The sequence below is a fragment of the Geotrypetes seraphini genome, chromosome 1 (genome assembly GCF_902459505.1).
Source record: "Geotrypetes seraphini chromosome 1, aGeoSer1.1, whole genome shotgun sequence".
Taxonomy (NCBI): Eukaryota; Metazoa; Chordata; class Amphibia; order Gymnophiona; family Dermophiidae; genus Geotrypetes; species Geotrypetes seraphini.
The window spans coordinates 111,743,433-111,764,017 of NC_047084.1; the positions used below are offsets into that span (position 1 = coordinate 111,743,433).

Consider the following 20,585-nt stretch of genomic DNA (forward strand, 5'->3'; position numbering starts at 1 on the left):
GCATATTAATTAGGGTTATTCCAAAATCCTGACTGGCTAGTGGTCCTCCAGGATAGGGTTGGGGACTACTGACCTAGAGGCAATGGAGTAGATGGGCTCCACATCCTCGAATGTAATGTTCACTATGTGCTTGAACAACCTGAAATCATTAGGTGCTCAAATGACCACTGACACATCCCTAAAATCCAGGGCATCCTCTACAGTGGCATAGTGAGGGTGAGAGGCACCCCAGCTCGCTCTCATCTCTGCACCTTCACTCTCCCACCATACACACACCCCCTCCCCTTCCCCATACCTCTAGTTCACCGCCGTAACAACTTCAACGTGCTCCTTGCGACCCCGGTGGCTCTTCCTCGGATATCACTTCCGAGGCCCGGCACCCGGAAGTGACATCAGCGGGAGAGCTGACACGATCGTGAGGAACACATTGAAGTTGTTGCTCATGGTGCTGAACAACTAGAGGAAAGAGCATGTGTGGTGAGGGGCAGAGTGGGAAAAGCCAGAGAGGAAGAAGGTGCCAACGCTCCCACCAACATTGCGCCCGTGGTGGACCACCCCCTCACTATGCCACCGATCTTCTAGGTATAATATGTATACCCTACAGGAAAGGAGACAGGGGAGATACGATTCAGACGTTCAAATACTTGAAGGGTATTAATGTAGATCAAAAGCTTTTCCGGAGAAAAGATAATGGTAAAACCAGGGGACATAATTTGAGGTTGAGGGGTGGGAGACTCAAGAGCAATGTTAGGAAATTCTTCTTTACGGAGAGGGTGGTGGATACCTGGAATGCGCTCCCGAGGGAGGTGGTGGAGAAGAAAACGGTGACGGAGTTCAAAGAAGCATGGGATGAACACAGAGGATCTAGAATCAGAAAATAATAGTAAATATTGAACTAAGGGGGAGGATGGGCTGGGGAGGGCTTCAATGGCTGGAGTGGTGTAGATGGACTGGAGTGAGCTTTGACGGAGAATTCAGTAGTTAGAACCTAAGAACAGTACCGGGCAGAGCTTTGGATTCTTGCCCAGAAATAGTTAAGAAAAAAAAATCAAAATTGAATCAGGACTTTATCTGCCATCATCTACTATGTTACTACACTGAACATTACAATCTTCCTTTATGGCCATCAGTTCAGTAGCAATTATGGCAAGTCAGCAAACAAAGCTCATGGTCTCCAGCTGCTCCTCCCTGTGTCCTGATTACAAAAGAAGTGTATGTGTGTGTGTGGGAGGGGGAGGGGAGCAGATGAAGGAACAAGGAGAATACTGTTTATGCCTCACCATTACTCTATGCCAAGAAACCAAAAGGTCCCCGGGTAAGGAGTCCGAAGATGGAGCTCACATCCTGGAGATGAAGGTGTGGCTGTGTGGATGGTGTCATTGAGAGCGTTTTGGCTTCCTGGACCATGGGATGATTTTCCAATGGCTGCTTAGCAGGGTTGGTGTGCGCCTATCAAAGAAGGGAAGACGTGTCTTCAGCAGCAGACTGGCTTACCTGCTGAGTAGGGCTTTAAACTAGAATCATTGGAGGCAGGGGATCGAAGCCCCCAGGTGAGTGAATCCCTACATACCTCTGCAGAAAAGGGGGCAATGTCTGGAAAGCTGTATATACCAGTGCTCAAAGAATGGGAAACAAGATTCTAGATCTAGAGGCTAGTTGGATTTAGTGATCACAGAGACATGGTTCATGGAGAACCATGGCTGGGATGTAGTTATATTGGGCTATAATCTGTTCAGGAAAGACATGGTAGGAAGAAAAGGATGGGGAATAGTGTTATAAAGCCACACAATTGCAGGAAGAGGCACTGTAGGTCAATCTGGGAAGAGGGAATAGAAAATGTATTTACATTAGTGTGATATACAGGCCTCTCCTTCACAGACAGAAGTGGACAGAAATTTAATAGTAGACATTAAGAATATAGCTGTCAGTGTTCTCCCCAGAAATTTTTTCCAGCCGGGTGGCATGAAAAAGTAGCCGGGTGGGGCGGGGAAATTTGGTAGTGGGAAAAATTAAATGTATACTATTTTTATTAGTTAATTATTATTATTTTCCAATGCTCAATATGACTTCCTTTTTTAAGGTTTGACACTTGTGCCAGAATATTTTTACTAAATTTAAGAAGTATCCAATTCTAGAAGTGAATAATTAGATATTCACCCTCTTTCAAATAGTATAGAGGTTTAAAAAAGGGAAATGCGTTAATGAAGTCATTAGGTTCAATCTAACCATTTATTTCTGCATGAATTTAAACAACTAAAAAAAAAAAAAGATAAATATAGCTCATCCAGTCATACAAGAAATGGCTGTACAACATCTCTAATAATGTTTTGATCACTAGGTTCCTTCCTGAGGTCTCACTGAGGATATGAAATAGATGCTATCCCCACTTCCAGACCTCTTCCACATAATTTATGGAGAGGTGTTACTGAGCCTTGAAGGGCACCTGTGTGATTGATCTTTATTTGCTTCTTTTTTATTTTGCTATAGTGCAAAGTAAGAGCTAGGGCAAAACAGTATAGGTAAAGATGCAGGTAATAATTAGCAATGTATTAAAAATATTTTATTTTTATTTGCTTATAATGTCATTTGAAAGCTACTTGATGATAATACAACTTTAATTTAATTCTTTATAATGTGTGTCTGTGTGTTGGGGGGGACAACACCTACGTCAACAGTAAAGTTAGAATAGAGTCATTAAATCCAGTGGTGTACCTAGTATATATGACAGCCAGTGCTAATCATTTTTTTAACAACCCCCTCCTCTATATAAAAAAAGATATTTTTAGTAATAATCCATGAGTCACACAATAAGGGTGCATCTAGGAAAAGGCAGCATCTTAAACACTGCAGTGAGCACTAGAACACCAACACACGCATTGTAAAACTAAACAAACCAGATCCTACACAGTCAATTGATCCTGTAGTCGATGCTAACAGAAAGCCATGTCCTTTTCATACACACAGAACACAGATACACCCTCGCCCAATATGGAATAATCACAAACTAAAAATAGAAATATGTAGACAAAAGTTAAACTAAACCAAGAAACCAGACTCTGCATACAATGCAACACCACATATACACGACACATGTCCCCTAATACTGTGCAAAATATAAAGACAGTAGATGTAAATTTGAAAAAAAACTTCTACATAACAGTCACCACTTTACAAATGAACAAATAGAAATAAAATAATGAGAAATATGAAAATACCATTTTATTGGACTAATCCATTTTTCAATTAGCTTTCAGAGGCCAAATCTTTCTTCAAGACAGTACAGTATACAGCTGTTATGGTATCCTGTCCTGACCTGAGGAAAGGGGTTTATTCCCTCCCAAAATTGCCTTATTTCCATTTCCTATTGATAAATTTTAATCAATACAGTTACAATACTACTTGATTCTACGTAAAACAACAAAAATATTTTTTTTTCTACCTTTTGTTGTTTCTGCTTTAGTCATCTTCTCTTCACTCTCTTCTTTCTATTCAGCATTTGTCCTCGCTCCCTTCCATGCAACATCTGTCCTCTCTCTTTGCCCCTTCCACCCAGCCTCTAACCTCTCTCTACCCCTTCCATCTACTGTCCACCCTATCTCTGCCCCTTGCATCCACTGTCCACCCTTTCTGCCTTTTCCATTCAGTGTCTGCCCTCTCTCTGTTCCATATGGTATCTTCCCTCTTTCTATGTCCCTTCAATAAACTCTATATCCTGTGCCCTTTCTCTCCTTTGTACATGATTTATTTCAGCTTCAACCCCTTCTCTCCTTTGTACATGATTTATTTCAGCTTCAACCCCTCTCCATTTTTTGTCTCCACTCCTATGCTCTGGCATCTCTCTCTTCTCCTTTCCTTCCTTCCTTCCTTCCCACTCCACCCCATGGTCTGACATCTCTATCTCCTTCCCTTCTCTCCCCCCTCTCCAGTATCTGCCTCCTGTCTTTCCCCTTTGGTCTAGGCCTCTCTCTTTCTCTCCTTCTTTCTTCTGTGAGGAGATCATGTTGATCTTGAACACTGAATAATTCTTCCACATTCTCCATATCACTGTACTGTAATCTGGTCCAGCAGACTGCTTTGGCACTATTACATGGGTAATAGTAAATTCATTATGCATCAGCTTTCTACACAGAATGCCACAAGTCTCTATTTCTTATGCTGTGCTTACATCTGCCAGAGTCAGAAACTTGTGAGACAGATCCCTTGGCAATACTACACTTCGGAGCCCTTTGACCATCTGGTTCTGTATGGTTGCAGGATTTAAAGCTCTGTTTACTGGAGGAGACTGTCCAGCATACATAGTTGCATCACTCTTAAGGAGCTGATCAGAGATTACATAACACAAGGTGGAATTTTTAGGCATGGAAAAACAGGACATGTTCTCCTCAATCTGCTCAGATGCCTTCAAATGCCCTTTAATATTCGTCTGATCTTGGGCTAAATCTTGCCTCCTGAGCTGATCTTCAAAGGAAAGCGGAGTGAGAGCCATATCGGCAGTGAGATCCGTTTTGGGCCACATGTTGTGCAGGGCTGGACTAAGGCAAGTTGTAAGCTTCCTTCCATCGCTGACCTATCTTCCATAAGTCAGCAACGGAAGGAAGCTTACAACTCGCTGCTCTTGCTTGCTTCGGGCCTTCCTCGTTGCCAGGTCCTGCCTACTTTCGGAAACAGAAAGTAGGCAGGATCCGACAGCGAAGAAAGCCCGAAGCAAGCAAGAGCAAATTGTAAGCTGACCTGTCTCCTATAGCGAACCCATGCTCCGGGGCGTGTGCATGCCGACTTCCCTTCTCTTCCTCCCTCTGGACATGACTTCCGGTTTCGGAGAGAAGCGGCATGCACATGTTAGAGCCCTGGAGCATGGGTTCAAGTCGCTTGCTGGCGTTAAAAACTTAAAAAAAAAAAAAAAAGTCAGGCTCCTGCGATTCAGGCTGTGCCGAGTCAGCCAGGTAAATCTCCAAGCCGGTGAGAAGGGTTTTTTTTTGTTTTTTTTTAAATGTTGAGCAGAAGGCGGCAGCAGCAGCAGGACTGCGATCGAGATTACAGCCGGGCGCTCATCTAAATTAGCTGGGCGGAGCGCCCGGCTGAAAGGCCCTGGGGAGAACACTGGCTGTGAATGGGGAAGTATTATTAATAGGAGACAAGGAAAACAGTAGCGATGGAAAATGCCCAAAGGAAAGAAGAGGAATGCAGAGATGATGACCCAGGCAGAAGAAGAGGGGACAATGGAAAGGAACTAATAATAAGCAGAAGGGAAAGAAGAGAGGAAGAAAGATAAACAGAAGACGAGGGTGAAACGAGGAAGTACAATTATGAGATGATATATCGTATACCACCCCTTGGGGCTTTTTTAATAGGTACTAAATTCAGCTAAATTTGTTATTCTGAGTATGGCTGGACTGTGCTTCCTGTTCTTGCTTAAGCGGGAGACAGAAAACCAGGGCACATGGGTCACCCTACCCACATAGAACAAAGCTTTCCAACTCAGCAAAATGAGCTACCAACACAACACAAAAACGGCCCACTCCGATTTTCTTGAAGTCCAACACTGTAATACATTCAATTTTATTGAAACATTTTAAATAAGCTTTATATATTACTAGCAATATTTTTTCATTAAAAAAGTTCTGCATTCACCAGTGCATTATATAAGTTTGTAGTACAGAATTTTTTAAAAATCTTCTTAAGAAACTTTATTTACAACTTTGAGTAGGAGAAAACATGGCAGCCATTTTGCAAACAGGCAAGTGAGAATATATTCTGTGCTACACCCACTTTCCTCAAGACATTGTGCGTGCAGGACGTGATCCAGTGCTGCCTGTAGAATTCTTGCAGAGCTGAGACAGTGCGAACATAAAGTGCCCATTGCAATACCAAGCCCCCGAGAGTCAGGGTCTTTCTCACTGTACTGGGGACAGGGCTGGGGGAATCGACCTTCCTTCTGATACTAGGTTAGGCCTCCTATTTCATGGAGGCCAATGGATGGAAAGTATGGAGTGTAAATATACTGGAACCTAGTGAGCTTCTGAGAATGCATCAGATCCCTTACTGCAGGCACATTTACCTCCATTTCTTGGAGGCGATGTACCTCTTAATACTGTGTTATGCATGCTATGTATACTTACGACTGTGAAATGAGTTAAATGTTTTCAGGAACTGATTAGTCTCTATTGCTGCTTGTCGTCTGTCTCACCTCTCAATCGCTTTTCAAATTTTTCCTATCATATTACACTTTTATGATGCACATGACCAGTCCTACGGCTTGGGCTGCAGAGGGAGGAGATCTGCTATTGTGGTGATCTCTGGGAGAAAACGACCCTCCAAACCTCAGGTCAGAAGGGGGCACCCGAGTACTAAGTGCACATATGTTATGAAATAGTCACATGCCCTTTTTAAGACTCTCTTTCCCATTCTACTTTATAATACTGAATGTAATGACAATCAGTACAGAAGCATCACCAGATTGACCCAGGAATTTCCAGCAGTTTCATACTTGGATGTAAAGAAAAGGGGGCATCTTAAATAGTCTTTTTTTAAACTACTAACAGGTTTTAAAGCTTTTTTTTTAATATTACAGATAGAACTTATTTTCATTCCAATAAACTGCAAGGCCAGTGATTTTTCATTCTATTGGAAACATTTCTGAATTGAAATTCAGGTGAATGAAATACACTTCCTGGAACAAGCTGGTATCGCAGTAGATTCGGCCTAGCAGGGCTTCGCTGTATGAGCTAGGGAATAGCGTTAAACATGTGCGTAGTCGTTAAGCATAAATAACGTCAATCGTTCAAACCTCTTGAATATGAAATTGGTTACTCAAAGTGTAAAAGGACATGCAACGCTGTTCCTGACCTTCTGTGCCCACCACACCCAGCTTCTTGTGACTAGAGAGTTGCGCGGGGACAGAAATCCCACCCGTCCCCACCCGTCCCCGCCAAAATCCCACCCATCCCCACCCGTCCCCGTGAGGAATCCCTCCGTCCCCACCCGTCCCCGTGAGGAATCCCTCCGTCCCCACCCGTCCCCGCGAGGAATCCCCTCCGTCCCCACCCGTCCCCGCGAGGAATCCCCTCCGTCCCCACCCGTCCCCGCGAGGAATCCCCTCCGTCACCATCCTTCCCTATAAACTTCAGAAATAGTTATTTTATTTAATTATGCTACTGAATTAAAGGCTCTGGTAGAGACCCATTTACAAATAAGCAAAGAGACTATTAATTTGGAAATATTAATTGGGAAGAATACATACTTTGTAAATGGGTTTCTACCAGAACCTCTAATGTAAATATAAAATATAAATACTCAGCTGATGAGAACCCACAAACTGTCAGCTGAGGACTTCCTTTGCAGTTGGCCTGGGTCCCCTTTTGCCAAGCTTGGCAGGCAGCAGTAGCGTCCCTGAGTCACAGATGCTGGCACCTCAGTGGCTCATGGATGCTGCCAGCGACTGCTGCGCTTGGTGGAGGGGAGTTCTGACCATCTCTAGAGGAGGTCCTCTGCTGGCGGTGCTTGGGGATCCCCACCAGTCACAGCAAGGGCCAACAAGTACTTCAACACTGTAGAAATAAAACCAGAAATGCATTTCCTTTTCTTTTGAACACAAAACAAAGATATCTGCCATATACATTTCCCAAGGCAGATGACTCTATGCAATGTCACCTCGGTAACAAAATACAAAAATAGACAAATACACCCCCTCCCTTTTTACTAAACCACAATAGTAGGTTTTAGCACAGGGAGTTACGCTGAATGCCTCGCGCTGCTCTCAATGCTCATAGGCTCCCTGCGCTAAAAAACAATATTGCGGTTTAGTAAAAGGGAGCCATAGTGCAAAATATAGACAACAGATATAAATTCTCAAAACAGACACATTTTGATCACTAAATTGAAAATAAAATCATTTTTCCTACCTTTGCTGTTTGGTGATTTCATGAGTCTCTGGTTGCACTTTCTTCTTCTGACTGTGCATCCAATCTTTCTTCCTTTCTTTCAGCCTCCTGTATGTTTCCTCTCCTCCAGACCTCATTCTCTCCCCCAACTTTTTCTTTCTGTCTCCCTGTTCCCCCTTCTTTCTGTCTCTCTGTCTGCCCCCTTTCTTTCTTTCTCCGTGCCCTCCCCCAAGCCACTCGGTTTGCTGCCACCGCCATCGGGGAATAGTCCCCAAGCCACCGCTGTCCCAAGCTTTCCCTGCAGAAGCGTCGCGCTGACCAGCATTCCGCTCCCTGACGTCAATTCTGACGTAGGAGAGGAAGTTCCGGGCCAACAAGGCATTTCTCCTCATTCCATCCAGCCTGAGCCCCATCTCTCCTTGATCCAGCATTTCCCTTCTGTGTCTGTCAGAATTACCATTCCACCTATTTTCCAGCATCACCCTTCTTTGTGTCCATCTCACCTATATCCCTATCTCACCACTTTTTCAGAATCTTCATTTGTCTCTGTCCTTGTCTTTACCCCATATTCACCATTTGCCCTTTCAATGTCTTTATCTCCCCCCCCCCACACACACTTTTTCAGCATTACTTCTATGTCTCTATTTCACCTCCTCTTCATGTCCCCTCTGTATCTCTATCCTTATTCAGAAGGTCCTGCTTACCCTTTCTCTTCTTTGTGTCACTATCTCCATTTTCAGCTTTCCCCCTTTTTCCTTTGTTAATGCACCCTGTAGCCAGAATCTTTCCACCCTCTCTCCACTCCGGCCCAGCCCAGTATGAAATATTTCCTTTTGTTTCTCTCCCCTCTCTCTTCTCCTCCCTCACCCACGAGTCCTGCATCTGGCCCTCTCCCTTCTACCTGCACCTGGCAACACCCCCCTGCTCTCTTAAGCAACTCGTCAGCAGCGGTGATCAAGACAAGCTGCCGACATCGAGGCCTTCCCTCTACGAGTCCCACCTTTGTGGAAAAAGGAAGTTGAAACAAGCGGGACTCGCAGAGGGTAGGCCCCGACGCCAGAAGCTTGTGTCGATCGTTGCTGCTAAGTTGCCGAAGAGAGCCGCAGGTAGAAGGGAGAGGGAGATAGGAAGGCTGTAGAAGCTCCGGAGCATGACACCGAACCCGGCCAGGATGATTTCTTTTTCAGGCTGCTGCTGCCGCTACCATCCCCCACCCGAAATGACAAAAAACAGCCTAATGCCCGCGTCGGGAAATAGCCATGCTGAGCAGTGAGCTCAGCACGTACACAGATGAAAGCCTTGCTTGCTGATTGGTCCGGCGGCACGGTGGGGCGGGGCCGCCGGACCAATCAGCAAGCAAGGCTTTCATCTGTGTACGTGCTGAGCTCACTGCTCAACATGGCTATTTCCCGACGCGACGCCAGACTTGCATCGCCAGAATTTAGGTAGGTTGTTTTCATCCCCGTGGGAGTCCCGTGGGCAAGGGGGCGTCCCCGTGGGAGTCCCGTGGGTCAGGGGGGCATCCCCGTGGGAGTCCCGTGGGCCAGGGGGCGTCCCCGTGGGAGTCCCGTGGGCCAGGGGGGGAACCCGCGGGATCCCCGCGGGACCCGCGGGATCCCCGCGATCCCCGTTCCCGTGCAGACTAGAGAGTTGCGCGGGGACAGAAATCCCACCCGTCCCCACCCGTCCCCGCCAAAATCCCACCCATCCCCACCCGTCCCCGTGAGGAATCCCTCCGTCCCCACCCGTCCCCGTGAGGAATCCCTCCGTCCCCACCCGTCCCCGCGAGGAATCCCCCCCGTCCCCACCCGTCCCCGCGAGGAATCCCCTCCGTCCCCACCCGTCCCCGCGAGGAATCCCCTCCGTCACCATCCTTCCCTATAAACTTCAGAAATAGTTATTTTATTTAATTATGCTACTGAATTAAAGGCTCTGGTAGAGACCCATTTACAAATAAGCAAAGAGACTATTAATTTGGAAATATTAATTGGGAAGAATACATACTTTGTAAATGGGTTTCTACCAGAACCTCTAATGTAAATATAAAATATAAATACTCAGCTGATGAGAACCCACAAACTGTCAGCTGAGGACTTCCTTTGCAGTTGGCCTGGGGTCCCTTTTGCCAAGCTTGGCAGGCAGCAGTAGCGTCCCTGAGTCACAGATGCTGGCACCTCAGTGGCTCATGGATGCTGCCAGCGACTGCTGCGCTTGGTGGAGGGGAGTTCTGACCATCTCTAGAGGAGGTCCTCTGCTGGCGGTGCTTGGGGATCCCCACCAGTCACAGCAAGGGCCAACAAGTACTTCAACACTGTAGAAATAAAACCAGAAATGCATTTCCTTTTCTTTTGAACACAAAACAAAGATATCTGCCATATACATTTCCCAAGGCAGATGACTCTATGCAATGTCACCTCGGTAACAAAATACAAAAATAGACAAATACACCCCCTCCCTTTTTACTAAACCACAATAGTAGGTTTTAGCACAGGGAGTTACGCTGAATGCCTCGCGCTGCTCTCAATGCTCATAGGCTCCCTGCGCTAAAAAACAATATTGCGGTTTAGTAAAAGGGAGCCATAGTGCAAAATATAGACAACAGATATAAATTCTCAAAACAGACACATTTTGATCACTAAATTGAAAATAAAATCATTTTTCCTACCTTTGCTGTTTGGTGATTTCATGAGTCTCTGGTTGCACTTTCTTCTTCTGACTGTGCATCCAATCTTTCTTCCTTTCTTTCAGCCTCCTGTATGTTTCCTCTCCTCCAGACCTCATTCTCTCCCCCAACTTTTTCTTTCTGTCTCCCTGTTCCCCCTTCTTTCTGTCTCTCTGTCTGCCCCCTTTCTTTCTTTCTCCGTGCCCTCCCCCAAGCCACTCGGTTTGCTGCCACCGCCATCGGGGAATAGTCCCCAAGCCACCGCTGTCCCAAGCTTTCCCTGCAGAAGCGTCGCGCTGACCAGCATTCCGCTCCCTGACGTCAATTCTGACGTAGGAGAGGAAGTTCCGGGCCAACAAGGCATTTCTCCTCATTCCATCCAGCCTGAGCCCCATCTCTCCTTGATCCAGCATTTCCCTTCTGTGTCTGTCAGAATTACCATTCCACCTATTTTCCAGCATCACCCTTCTTTGTGTCCATCTCACCTATATCCCTATCTCACCACTTTTTCAGAATCTTCATTTGTCTCTGTCCTTGTCTTTACCCCATATTCACCATTTGCCCTTTCAATGTCTTTATCTCCCCCCCCCCACACACACTTTTTCAGCATTACTTCTATGTCTCTATTTCACCTCCTCTTCATGTCCCCTCTGTATCTCTATCCTTATTCAGAAGGTCCTGCTTACCCTTTCTCTTCTTTGTGTCACTATCTCCATTTTCAGCTTTCCCCCTTTTTCCTTTGTTAATGCACCCTGTAGCCAGAATCTTTCCACCCTCTCTCCACTCCGGCCCAGCCCAGTATGAAATATTTCCTTTTGTTTCTCTCCCCTCTCTCTTCTCCTCCCTCACCCACGAGTCCTGCATCTGGCCCTCTCCCTTCTACCTGCACCTGGCAACACCCCCCTGCTCTCTTAAGCAACTCGTCAGCAGCGGTGATCAAGACAAGCTGCCGACATCGAGGCCTTCCCTCTACGAGTCCCACCTTTGTGGAAAAAGGAAGTTGAAACAAGCGGGACTCGCAGAGGGTAGGCCCCGACGCCAGAAGCTTGTGTCGATCGTTGCTGCTAAGTTGCCGAAGAGAGCCGCAGGTAGAAGGGAGAGGGAGATAGGAAGGCTGTAGAAGCTCCGGAGCATGACACCGAACCCGGCCAGGATGATTTCTTTTTCAGGCTGCTGCTGCCGCTACCATCCCCCACCCGAAATGACAAAAAACAGCCTAATGCCCGCGTCGGGAAATAGCCATGCTGAGCAGTGAGCTCAGCACGTACACAGATGAAAGCCTTGCTTGCTGATTGGTCCGGCGGCACGGTGGGGCGGGGCCGCCGGACCAATCAGCAAGCAAGGCTTTCATCTGTGTACGTGCTGAGCTCACTGCTCAACATGGCTATTTCCCGACGCGACGCCAGACTTGCATCGCCAGAATTTAGGTAGGTTGTTTTCATCCCCGTGGGAGTCCCGTGGGCAAGGGGGCGTCCCCGTGGGAGTCCCGTGGGTCAGGGGGGCATCCCCGTGGGAGTCCCGTGGGCCAGGGGCGTCCCCGTGGGAGTCCCGTGGGCCAGGGGGGGAACCCGCGGGATCCCCGCGGGACCCGCGGGATCCCCGCGATCCCCGTTCCCGTGCAGACCTCTAGTGCAGACCTCTACTTGTGACCCCACTTGGCCTTTTCTGGCTCTTGCACAGTTCTATACCCAGCCTCCCATGACATCAATATTAACATACTGATTGCTCCACCTGAGCTACTCTGGAGCCTCCTAACTTTGTATTTCTGGACCCAGTGGCTAAAAGTTCAATTTTCACTCCTACTGTCTTTTGGATTTCTGTCGACAAGACCAGGAATTCCAGGAACCCCTCCTTACCCCCACCGGGCTCTGCACGTTTGGGCTCAGTGTCCGGAGAAGTTCCAGGACACACCACCCCTTTCATCTTAACTCTAAGGTTCCATGTTAACCCCAAATACTCCAGGGTCAATGGCGATAGTGGGAGGGGCTAAGCAGCTTCCTTCTCTTCTCTTCCACAATGCAGTGCGCTGCTAAATCCCACCATCACAAAATCTGGACAGGAGGCGCCCAAAGGAATAGAGATTTGTAGACGTAAGGATGCAACCACCCTGTGCGTCACATTCAAAAAGCTCATTTCATTTGAGCAAAATCCCATCTGGAACTTCAAATCTAAGTTCCCTATTAAGAAGCAACTTGACCTGAACAGTAGCCAAGTAAGCCCATAAACACATGCAGGTATGAGAGGACAGCAAAGGCTGATAATGGCTCAATCTCGGGAGATCTTCAAAGGACTCGCAAATCCAGTGCAGATCTGTGTCATACTGGAGCTATTTTCAAACACCCCCAGAGCTGCAAATTCTGCAATCTCTTAGGCAAACCCTTGTGCATACTACTAGTCACACAGAGGGGAATTTTCAACCAGACCAATTTTACCTCGGCAAATTGCTTCAATAATCAAATAAAAGCTGATTTCTAACTGGTTCCTTCTGCTCTGGCAGATGCATTTTCCCTCCCTCCTCTGTTGACACCAGGACACTCCTTTACCCCACCCCAATGCCTCTACCCTCTTGGCCCTTCTGGGTAAGACATTTTTGAAAGAGGTGTGCAGGTCCTTCAACACTAGCTCTTACTTCCGAAAGATGGAGGAGGGTCCTTATTCCTGAGAGTGCTGCGTCTGTCCTGGCCGTTCCTCTTATTATACTTCCCAGCAAGTTTCCTATTATTAAAACACTTGCATTCCTTGCACCATGGGCTGCTGCTGCTCTCTGAGCTGCTCACTTCCTCTCAGCCTACTACACTCTTCACTGGTGGACCAGAGACTCCTGTACATGTTCCTGAACTTCCTACAAACTCCCTGCTCCGGCACCATCAGAAATAAATAAATACTATAACATCATTTCTTCTTTCCTTCTTATCTCTTTTGGAATTGGTCATGCAGCCTGAGCACCCAAAAAAGAAAAAATGTTGCCAGGCCCTCCATACAGATTGGGAACTATGCTGAAAGCTACGTGTCTGCAAACTTTTAAAAGGGAGCTGCAGAAATCCATTAATTTTATCAGCAATGAGGTCTGACTGAACCCATTACAAACTTAGCTTAATCTGACCTTTGGCCCCCATAAGCATTAGTCATGTGACCTCCTTTGTATACTTTCCAATATGGCTATCTTACTCTCTTGTTCCTTTTTTCTGTAGTTCCTTAAAGCCGAGAGAACCCGAGCAGCAGCTGGTGATGGAGTACCCCAGCATTATGACTGAGCCTCAGGTAACTTGAGGCTGGGTTTTGGCAAGGGTCCCGGCAGCCTTGAGTCCTGGTGCCTGTCTGTGCAGATCAGGCTTTTAGCCTCTGAGTTGAGGTTCTGGTAGCGGGAAGGGTTGGAGGTGGAGCGCTGACAGAGGGACAGGAAGCTGAAGGTGCCCAGGCAGCAGCCCGGGCAGGAAATGACCTCATCTTGCTCAATGGCCAGACTGGATGCATTGAGGGGTAGCATGCTTGAGTTTTCTGCCCGCTCGAAAGCCACCGAGCTGGGGATGCTGATCTCTGAGAAGCTGCATTGCAGGCTTCCGCCACCGCCCCCCACCTTTGGGCACGTGAAACCACTCCACCGGTGAGGACTGCTGACAATTACTGTGTTGTTGTTGAAGACCAGCCCATTGGGAGGCCCGGTCTCTGGAGGCCAAGGATTGGCTGCTGAGGAAGAAGTGCTGATGAAGGTCCCATTGGTCAGTGGCTGCTGTGGAAACGCACTCCCTTCCATGCTGTCTGGGCTGCTAGTGCAATCCATCAGTTCTACATCAGCTGGCTCAGGAGAGCATGGCCCATCATCCAGAGAAAGGGAGAGGTTGTGGGTGACTTCTACCATCCCTGCATCCTCAGAAGGTGAGGGCTCTCTCCAGCATGAGTCCCTAAGCTGTGAAGTACCCACAGGGGATAAGTCTTTCCGAGGGAGTTCTGGAGAGGATGGCAGGGAGCGGCACTTCCGGGTTAGGATCACTGGCTCTGAAAAATTACACTGAACCTCCATCATGGGCTCTGGGGTGACTGGGGTGCTGAGCTGGTAGGAAGCAGGTGGCGGCAGGTCAAAGGTCAGGGAGATGACCGACTTACTGGGAGTGTCAAAAAGTTTGATTTTACCTCCCTTCAGGTCCTCCCTCTGGGAGAATGGGTTGACACGGACTGGGGTCTTCTTTATCCGCAAACCGCCATACGGGTCACGAATGCGCAAGAGAGCTGGGGACTTGGGAGGGAACATGTCCGACTGACTGCGGGAGAGTCGATGGTCATGTTGCAGGTGCTGGAGCTGTAAGTCGCATCGCATTGGTTGCTTGGTTGCCACAGTCTCGCTGTGAGAATCGCCTGCATGTAAAAAAAAAGAACAGTAAATCATTCCCCTGCTGGGGATTACAGCATCGTCTCACATCTGCCAGTACACGCTAATCCAGACAGTCATGCAAGAAATGACACATAGGTACAATGAATCTGCATCGCGAGAGAGAGATGGGGGGCTGTTATTTTCATTCCCCTAGAACTTTTGGAAATGTAAACAAATATATTCAGAGAATGGTACAATTTTGGGGATGAAGAACTTATGTGTCCAACAGAAGAGCAGGGCTTGGGTATAATTGTATGTGATGACCTTGAAATGGCCAAATAGGTTGAAAAGGTGACGGTGAAAGCTAGAAGGATGCTAGGGTGCATAGGGAGAGGTATGGTCAGTAGGAAAAAGGAGGTATTGTCTTTGGTGAGACCTCATTTAGAATATTGTGTACAATTCTGGAGGCTGCACCTTCAAAAAGATATAAAAAGGATGGAGTCGGTCCAGAGGAAGGCTACTAAAATGGTGCCTGGTCTTCATGATAAGGCAGATGGGGACAGACTTAAAGATTTCAATCTGTATACTTTGGAGAAAAGGCGGGAGAGGGGAGATATGATAGAGACGTTTAAATACCTACGTAATGTAAATGTGCATGAGTTGAGTGTCTCTTTCATTTGAAAGGAAACTCTGGAATGAGAGGGCAGAGGATGAAGTTAAGAAGTGACAGGCTCTGGAGTAATCTGAGAAAATACTTTTTTATGGAAAGGGTGGTAGATGCATGGAACAGTCTCTCAGAAGAGGTGGTGGAAACAGATATTGTATCTGAATTCAAGAGGGCCTGGGATAGGCATGTGGGATCTCTCGGAGAGAGAGAGAGATAATGGTTACTGCAGATGGGCAGACTAGATGGGCCATTTGGCCTTTATCTGCCATCATATTTCTATGTTTCTAAGTAATTGAAAGCAAAAATGTGAAATGCTGTGCAACATTTGACCCCAAGCGCCAAGAAATCACTCTCCCATTATGCAGCCTAGGGTTGCCAAATCTCCTGTCCCACTCTCATCCCCATGGGTCCTGCATCTCTCCCTCCCTTCCCAGGTCGTTCAAAGTTGCTTTCATCTCCAGGTTGTTACCAACAGATTACATCTCATTCCAAGAAACAGAAAATTGAATCAACAGTGGCAGGACACAGCAGAGCTTTTAAAGGGCCTGGGGAAAGAGGGGAAGAAAGATTCTGGATCCATGGGGGAGACAGAGAGAGATGCTGGGCTGTAGGAGGAGTGAGGAGAACCTGAGGAGTAATCAACAGCTGACTGGACATTGGCTGGTTTTCTGTCCAGCCAGCCACTGGCCTCCCATTTGAAAAACTAGCCAGTTGGCAACCCAGATGCAGTGAAAGATCTAACCACCTGTTCTTTCTCAGATTGGAAAAGCATCACGAGTGGAGTGCCGCAGGGTTCGGTGCTTAGGCCCATGCTCTTCAACATATTTATAAACGACCTAGAAATTGCCACAACGAGTGAGGTGATTAAATTTGTGAACGATACAAAGTTATTCAGAGTAGTGAGGACACAGAAGGATTGCAAAGACCAACAAAGAGACATGAATACACTCGAGGAATGGGCTACGAAATGGCAAATGAGGTTCAACGTGGATAAGTGCAAGGTGATGCATGTTAGTAACAAAAATCATATGCATGAATACAGGATGTCCGATGCTATACTTGGAGAGTGCCCCCAGGAAACAGACTTAGGAGTCCGTGCAATGTGCGGCGGCGGCGAAAAGGGCAAATAGAATGCTAGGAATGATTAAGAAGGGGTTCACAAACAGATCTGAAAAGGTTATCATGCCATTATAATAGGACTTGGTACGCCCCCACCTGGAATACTGCGTCCATGAAAAAGGACATAGTACTACTCGAAAGGGTCCAGAGAAGAGCGACAAAAATGGTTAAGGGACTGGGGGAGTTGCCGTACATGAAAAAGGACATAGTACTACTCGAAAGGGTCCAGAGAAGAGCGACAAAAATGGTTGAGGGACTGGGGGAGTTTCCGTACAATGAGAGGCTAGAGAAACTGGGCCTCTTCTCCCTTGAAAAGAGGACATTGAGAGGGGACATGATCGAAACATTCAAGATATTGAAGGGAATTGACTTAGTAGAGAAAGAGAAATTGTTCACCCTCTCCAAGGTGAAGAGAACGAGAGGGCAGTCGCTAAAGTTAGAAGGGAATAGATTCCGTAGAAACAAAAGGAAGTTCTTCTTCATCCAGAGAGTGGTAGAAATCTGGAACACTCTTCTGGAGGCTGTTATAGGGGAAAGCATCCTTTAGGGATTCAAGAAAAGGTTGGATAAGTTTCTACTGGTAAGGCTAGACTCAAATAAGGCACTGGTCTTTGACCTAAGGGCCGCCGCGTGAGCGGACTGCTGGGCACGATGGACCACTGGTCTGACCCAGCAGTGGCAAATTTTATGTTCTTATGTTCCCTGTCCACAGAGTGACTCCCACAGCAGGCCATCCACAAGTCTTTGGAAACAGAAATGACTTTGAAGAGCAGTCCCTGTGCTCTCGGTTTTGATCTTACGGAAAGTGCCAATGTCTTGGAAATGTCTATGAAGGAAACCTATCTTCCCAGACTTGACACGTACTACAGGTTATCTTTGATTTGCTGTTCTTTAGAGCCAATCTGGACTGCATTTCTTTGGACTGACCGATGCGAGAAAGTATTTCGTACCAGTGAAATCAAGATCTTTGATGTATATGGAATCATCATCTTGGTGGCTCTGGGTGTATTTGTAATCGTACTGACCCACCACTATTACCCTATGCCACCCATCCTTCTTACCGTTCTCTGCAACGAGCATCTCCACTTCAGATACCTCCTCCTCCTCAGACTGTATGTCTATCTCACTGCCTCCATCACCACTCTGGCTCACCAGGATACCCTCCAATCGCTGGGTGACCTCAGAGAAGGAGGGTCTTGTTTTGGGATTCATCTGAGGACCAAGAAAAGCACCAGAATTTCATGTTAGCTTTACTAGACCCAATCTTTCAGATCTCTTATGTCATATTCAAAGGCAGACTATAATCTGTCAAAACATGTACTCATCAAGAAGCTATCATTCAGGCCATTACTTTTCTTTGGATGTCATCATAAACAGGGCTATACCAAGGATATCCAACACCCTAAGTGAATTTTGGCTATGCGCCCCCACCCTAAAGTGGCTCAAGGTCCTGTTCCCTATCCTCCACCTACTGTATGTCCAGCATCTCCCCTTCCCTGCCATACTCCTCCATAATCCAGCATATCCTTTTTCCTACTTCCTCTGTCCGCCAATGGTGTCCAGCATCTCTCTTCTTCCCTACCTTCTCTCCCACTGTCCAGCATCTCTCTCTTTCTTCGCTTACCCATCCTCCCCCCTTCCCCAGTCTTCTCTCTTCCCTCCTCCCTGCCTGTTCAACCATTTCTGTTCCTTTTTAAAAAATCTCCTCCAGGATGGTATCAACGCAGCAATCAGCGTGCCTACAAAACACACATTGAAGATAATGCAGGGCCTTGAGCTTCTGCACATGCTTGTGGACCACCAGGGTTTCCCCCTCAGGAAGTCTAGAGGGGAAAGGATCTGGTGAGCCTTAACCATGTGTGGACACTGAAGGTTCTGTACCAGGTGTGCCAAGTCTCCCATAGGCATGCTAATTGCTGCACTGGTGCTATCCCCCCCCCCCAAAAAAAAAAAAAAAATTATAATAAAATTGTACATTCTGGGCAAAAAGCCTGATGATTAGGGTGAGCCCAACAACAAACTAATCCTTTACCTCTCACTACAATGCCCTCCTCAAGGTAATTACAAAAAAGAAAATAAGAAGACTTCAAATGGTTCAAAACACTGCAGTAAAAATTATATTTAATGCAAAAAAATATGATCATGTTACTCCTCTCTTACATAAAGCTTATTGGTTACCAATAGAGCATAGGATCAGTTATAAAATTCTATTACTAACCTTTAAAACTAAAGTAAATAACCAGCCAGAATTTATTAATAACTCTTACTTATCCCCTATAATCAAACTAGGACCTTAAGATCTACTGCTCATAATCTCCTTACCATTCCCTCATTGAAACATATCAGTACAATGAGGGCTACAATTTTTTCTGGTAATGCTCCTTTTCTTTGGAACAGTATCCCTAATTACTTGCACAAAAATACAACTCTTATCAATTTTAAGGTGAAGCTAAAGACATTCCTCTTCCTTGATGCTTTTGTAACTTAAACTGTCCTTTTAAGGACGACTTAGATTCAAGAAAGGTTTCTACTTATAATTCCCCCTCCTTTCGTTCTTCCCCTTAAGTGTTCTTTTTCTCTCTATCAGTTGTAGTTCCAATCCCTTCTCTTTTGTTCCCGTTTGTCATTGTCCTTAAAAAATTGTCTTTTCCCTTGGTTTGTTTTTGTTTACATTGTATTTTAATTGGCACAATGTTATAGCGTTTTTTGTACACCACCTAGAAGGTTTGAGTGGGCGGTATAATAAATTTTAAATAAACTTGAAACTCTTCAGGAAGTCACTCTACAGGATCCTTCTCACAGAAGTGAAGGTTTCAGGCTTCAAGTGAGGCAGCAGAAAGCAGTCTGGCCAGGAAAAGCAGTCGCTTATACTTACACTGCAACAGTGGAAGGCCAGTTGCAGGAAGGAAGATGGACAGTCCTCTTCCACCATATTCCGAAAGGCCTCCGCATCCAACCCAAAATCCTGAGCAAAGAGGGAAAAAGACAAAGGGCAGAATTAGCAGAGCTTCAGTTCCCCAAAGCACTAGCAGTTTATCAGGAGATCCAGAAGATGTACAACATGTGTCTGCCGCTTCACCAAACCTATATCCAAGCACACAATAAGGGGCTGATTCTAGAAATGAGGACTAAATCGGCCGGCACCAGACTGTCAATCATACTTAGGTACTGTTTAAAGAATTGCGGCGAGCAATACCAAAGTAAAAATGTAGGCAAGGCCCTACGTTTTTGGAGAATCGTGCTGAGCAGCACCTAACTCTCACTCTGCCCACAGAAGCACAATTAAGTTAGGGACCTAAGAAACACCTAACTATAGAATCAGCCTGCAAATGTGCCATCCATCTGCAGGCCAATGACCCTAAAATGGCTCAGAGTCCTTCACCTGCTGTATGTCCAGCATCTCCCCTTCCCTGTCATACTCCTCCATAATCCAGCATCTCCTTTTTCCTACTTCTCCCCGCCCCCCCCCACCCCCCCACATTCCCTGAAAAATGAGGGAATGCCTAATTTTCTCTACCCAGAGATGCCCCCCGATTCTATCCCTCCCGCACTGAATCTGAAGCCATTAGACCTCTCACAAAGACTGAGCAAGAAAAGCACCCTAAATCCTAGGGGGGACAACAGAAAACATTCCTCTCTCCCCAGGGACTGGCCTGCTTTTCATGTGGCCTTACAGTATTTGCCCGCTAAGCCCACTTGCCTTAAGATCGGTAGCATGGAATGCTAATACTCTTGGAAACAGGATGCTGACCCAGAAGGACTATTTTTAAGTTCTTAAACCTGGCCAATTAAGTTCTGAATATCAGAACACCACCAACATTGTTGGTTGATTTTTCAGTGCTAACTGGTCATTTTCAGTGGTGATAACTGGTTAAATGCCACTGAAAATGACCAGCTATCTGCCGAGACGTGAGTTAACCAGTCAGTGGCCATTCTCAGTCGGTTAAC

The 20,585-nt window shown here is 46.4% G+C and overlaps 1 protein-coding gene across 1 annotated transcript in view; it reads right to left on the reverse strand.

Annotated features, from left to right (window-relative positions):
* Nucleotides 1–12,185: 12,185 nt before the first annotated feature.
* Nucleotides 12,186–20,585, reverse strand: part of TESK1 (testis associated actin remodelling kinase 1) — a 217,944-nt gene continuing 209,544 nt past the window's right edge. The window contains exons 8-10 of the mRNA XM_033935785.1: nt 19,513–19,602; nt 17,699–17,849; nt 12,186–14,895 (exon numbers count right to left, since the gene is read on the reverse strand). Of these exons, the coding sequence (XP_033791676.1) occupies nt 13,787–14,895; nt 17,699–17,849; nt 19,513–19,602 (1,350 nt within the window). The 3' untranslated portion in view covers nt 12,186–13,786. The remainder of the gene's footprint in view (nt 14,896–17,698; nt 17,850–19,512; nt 19,603–20,585) is intronic.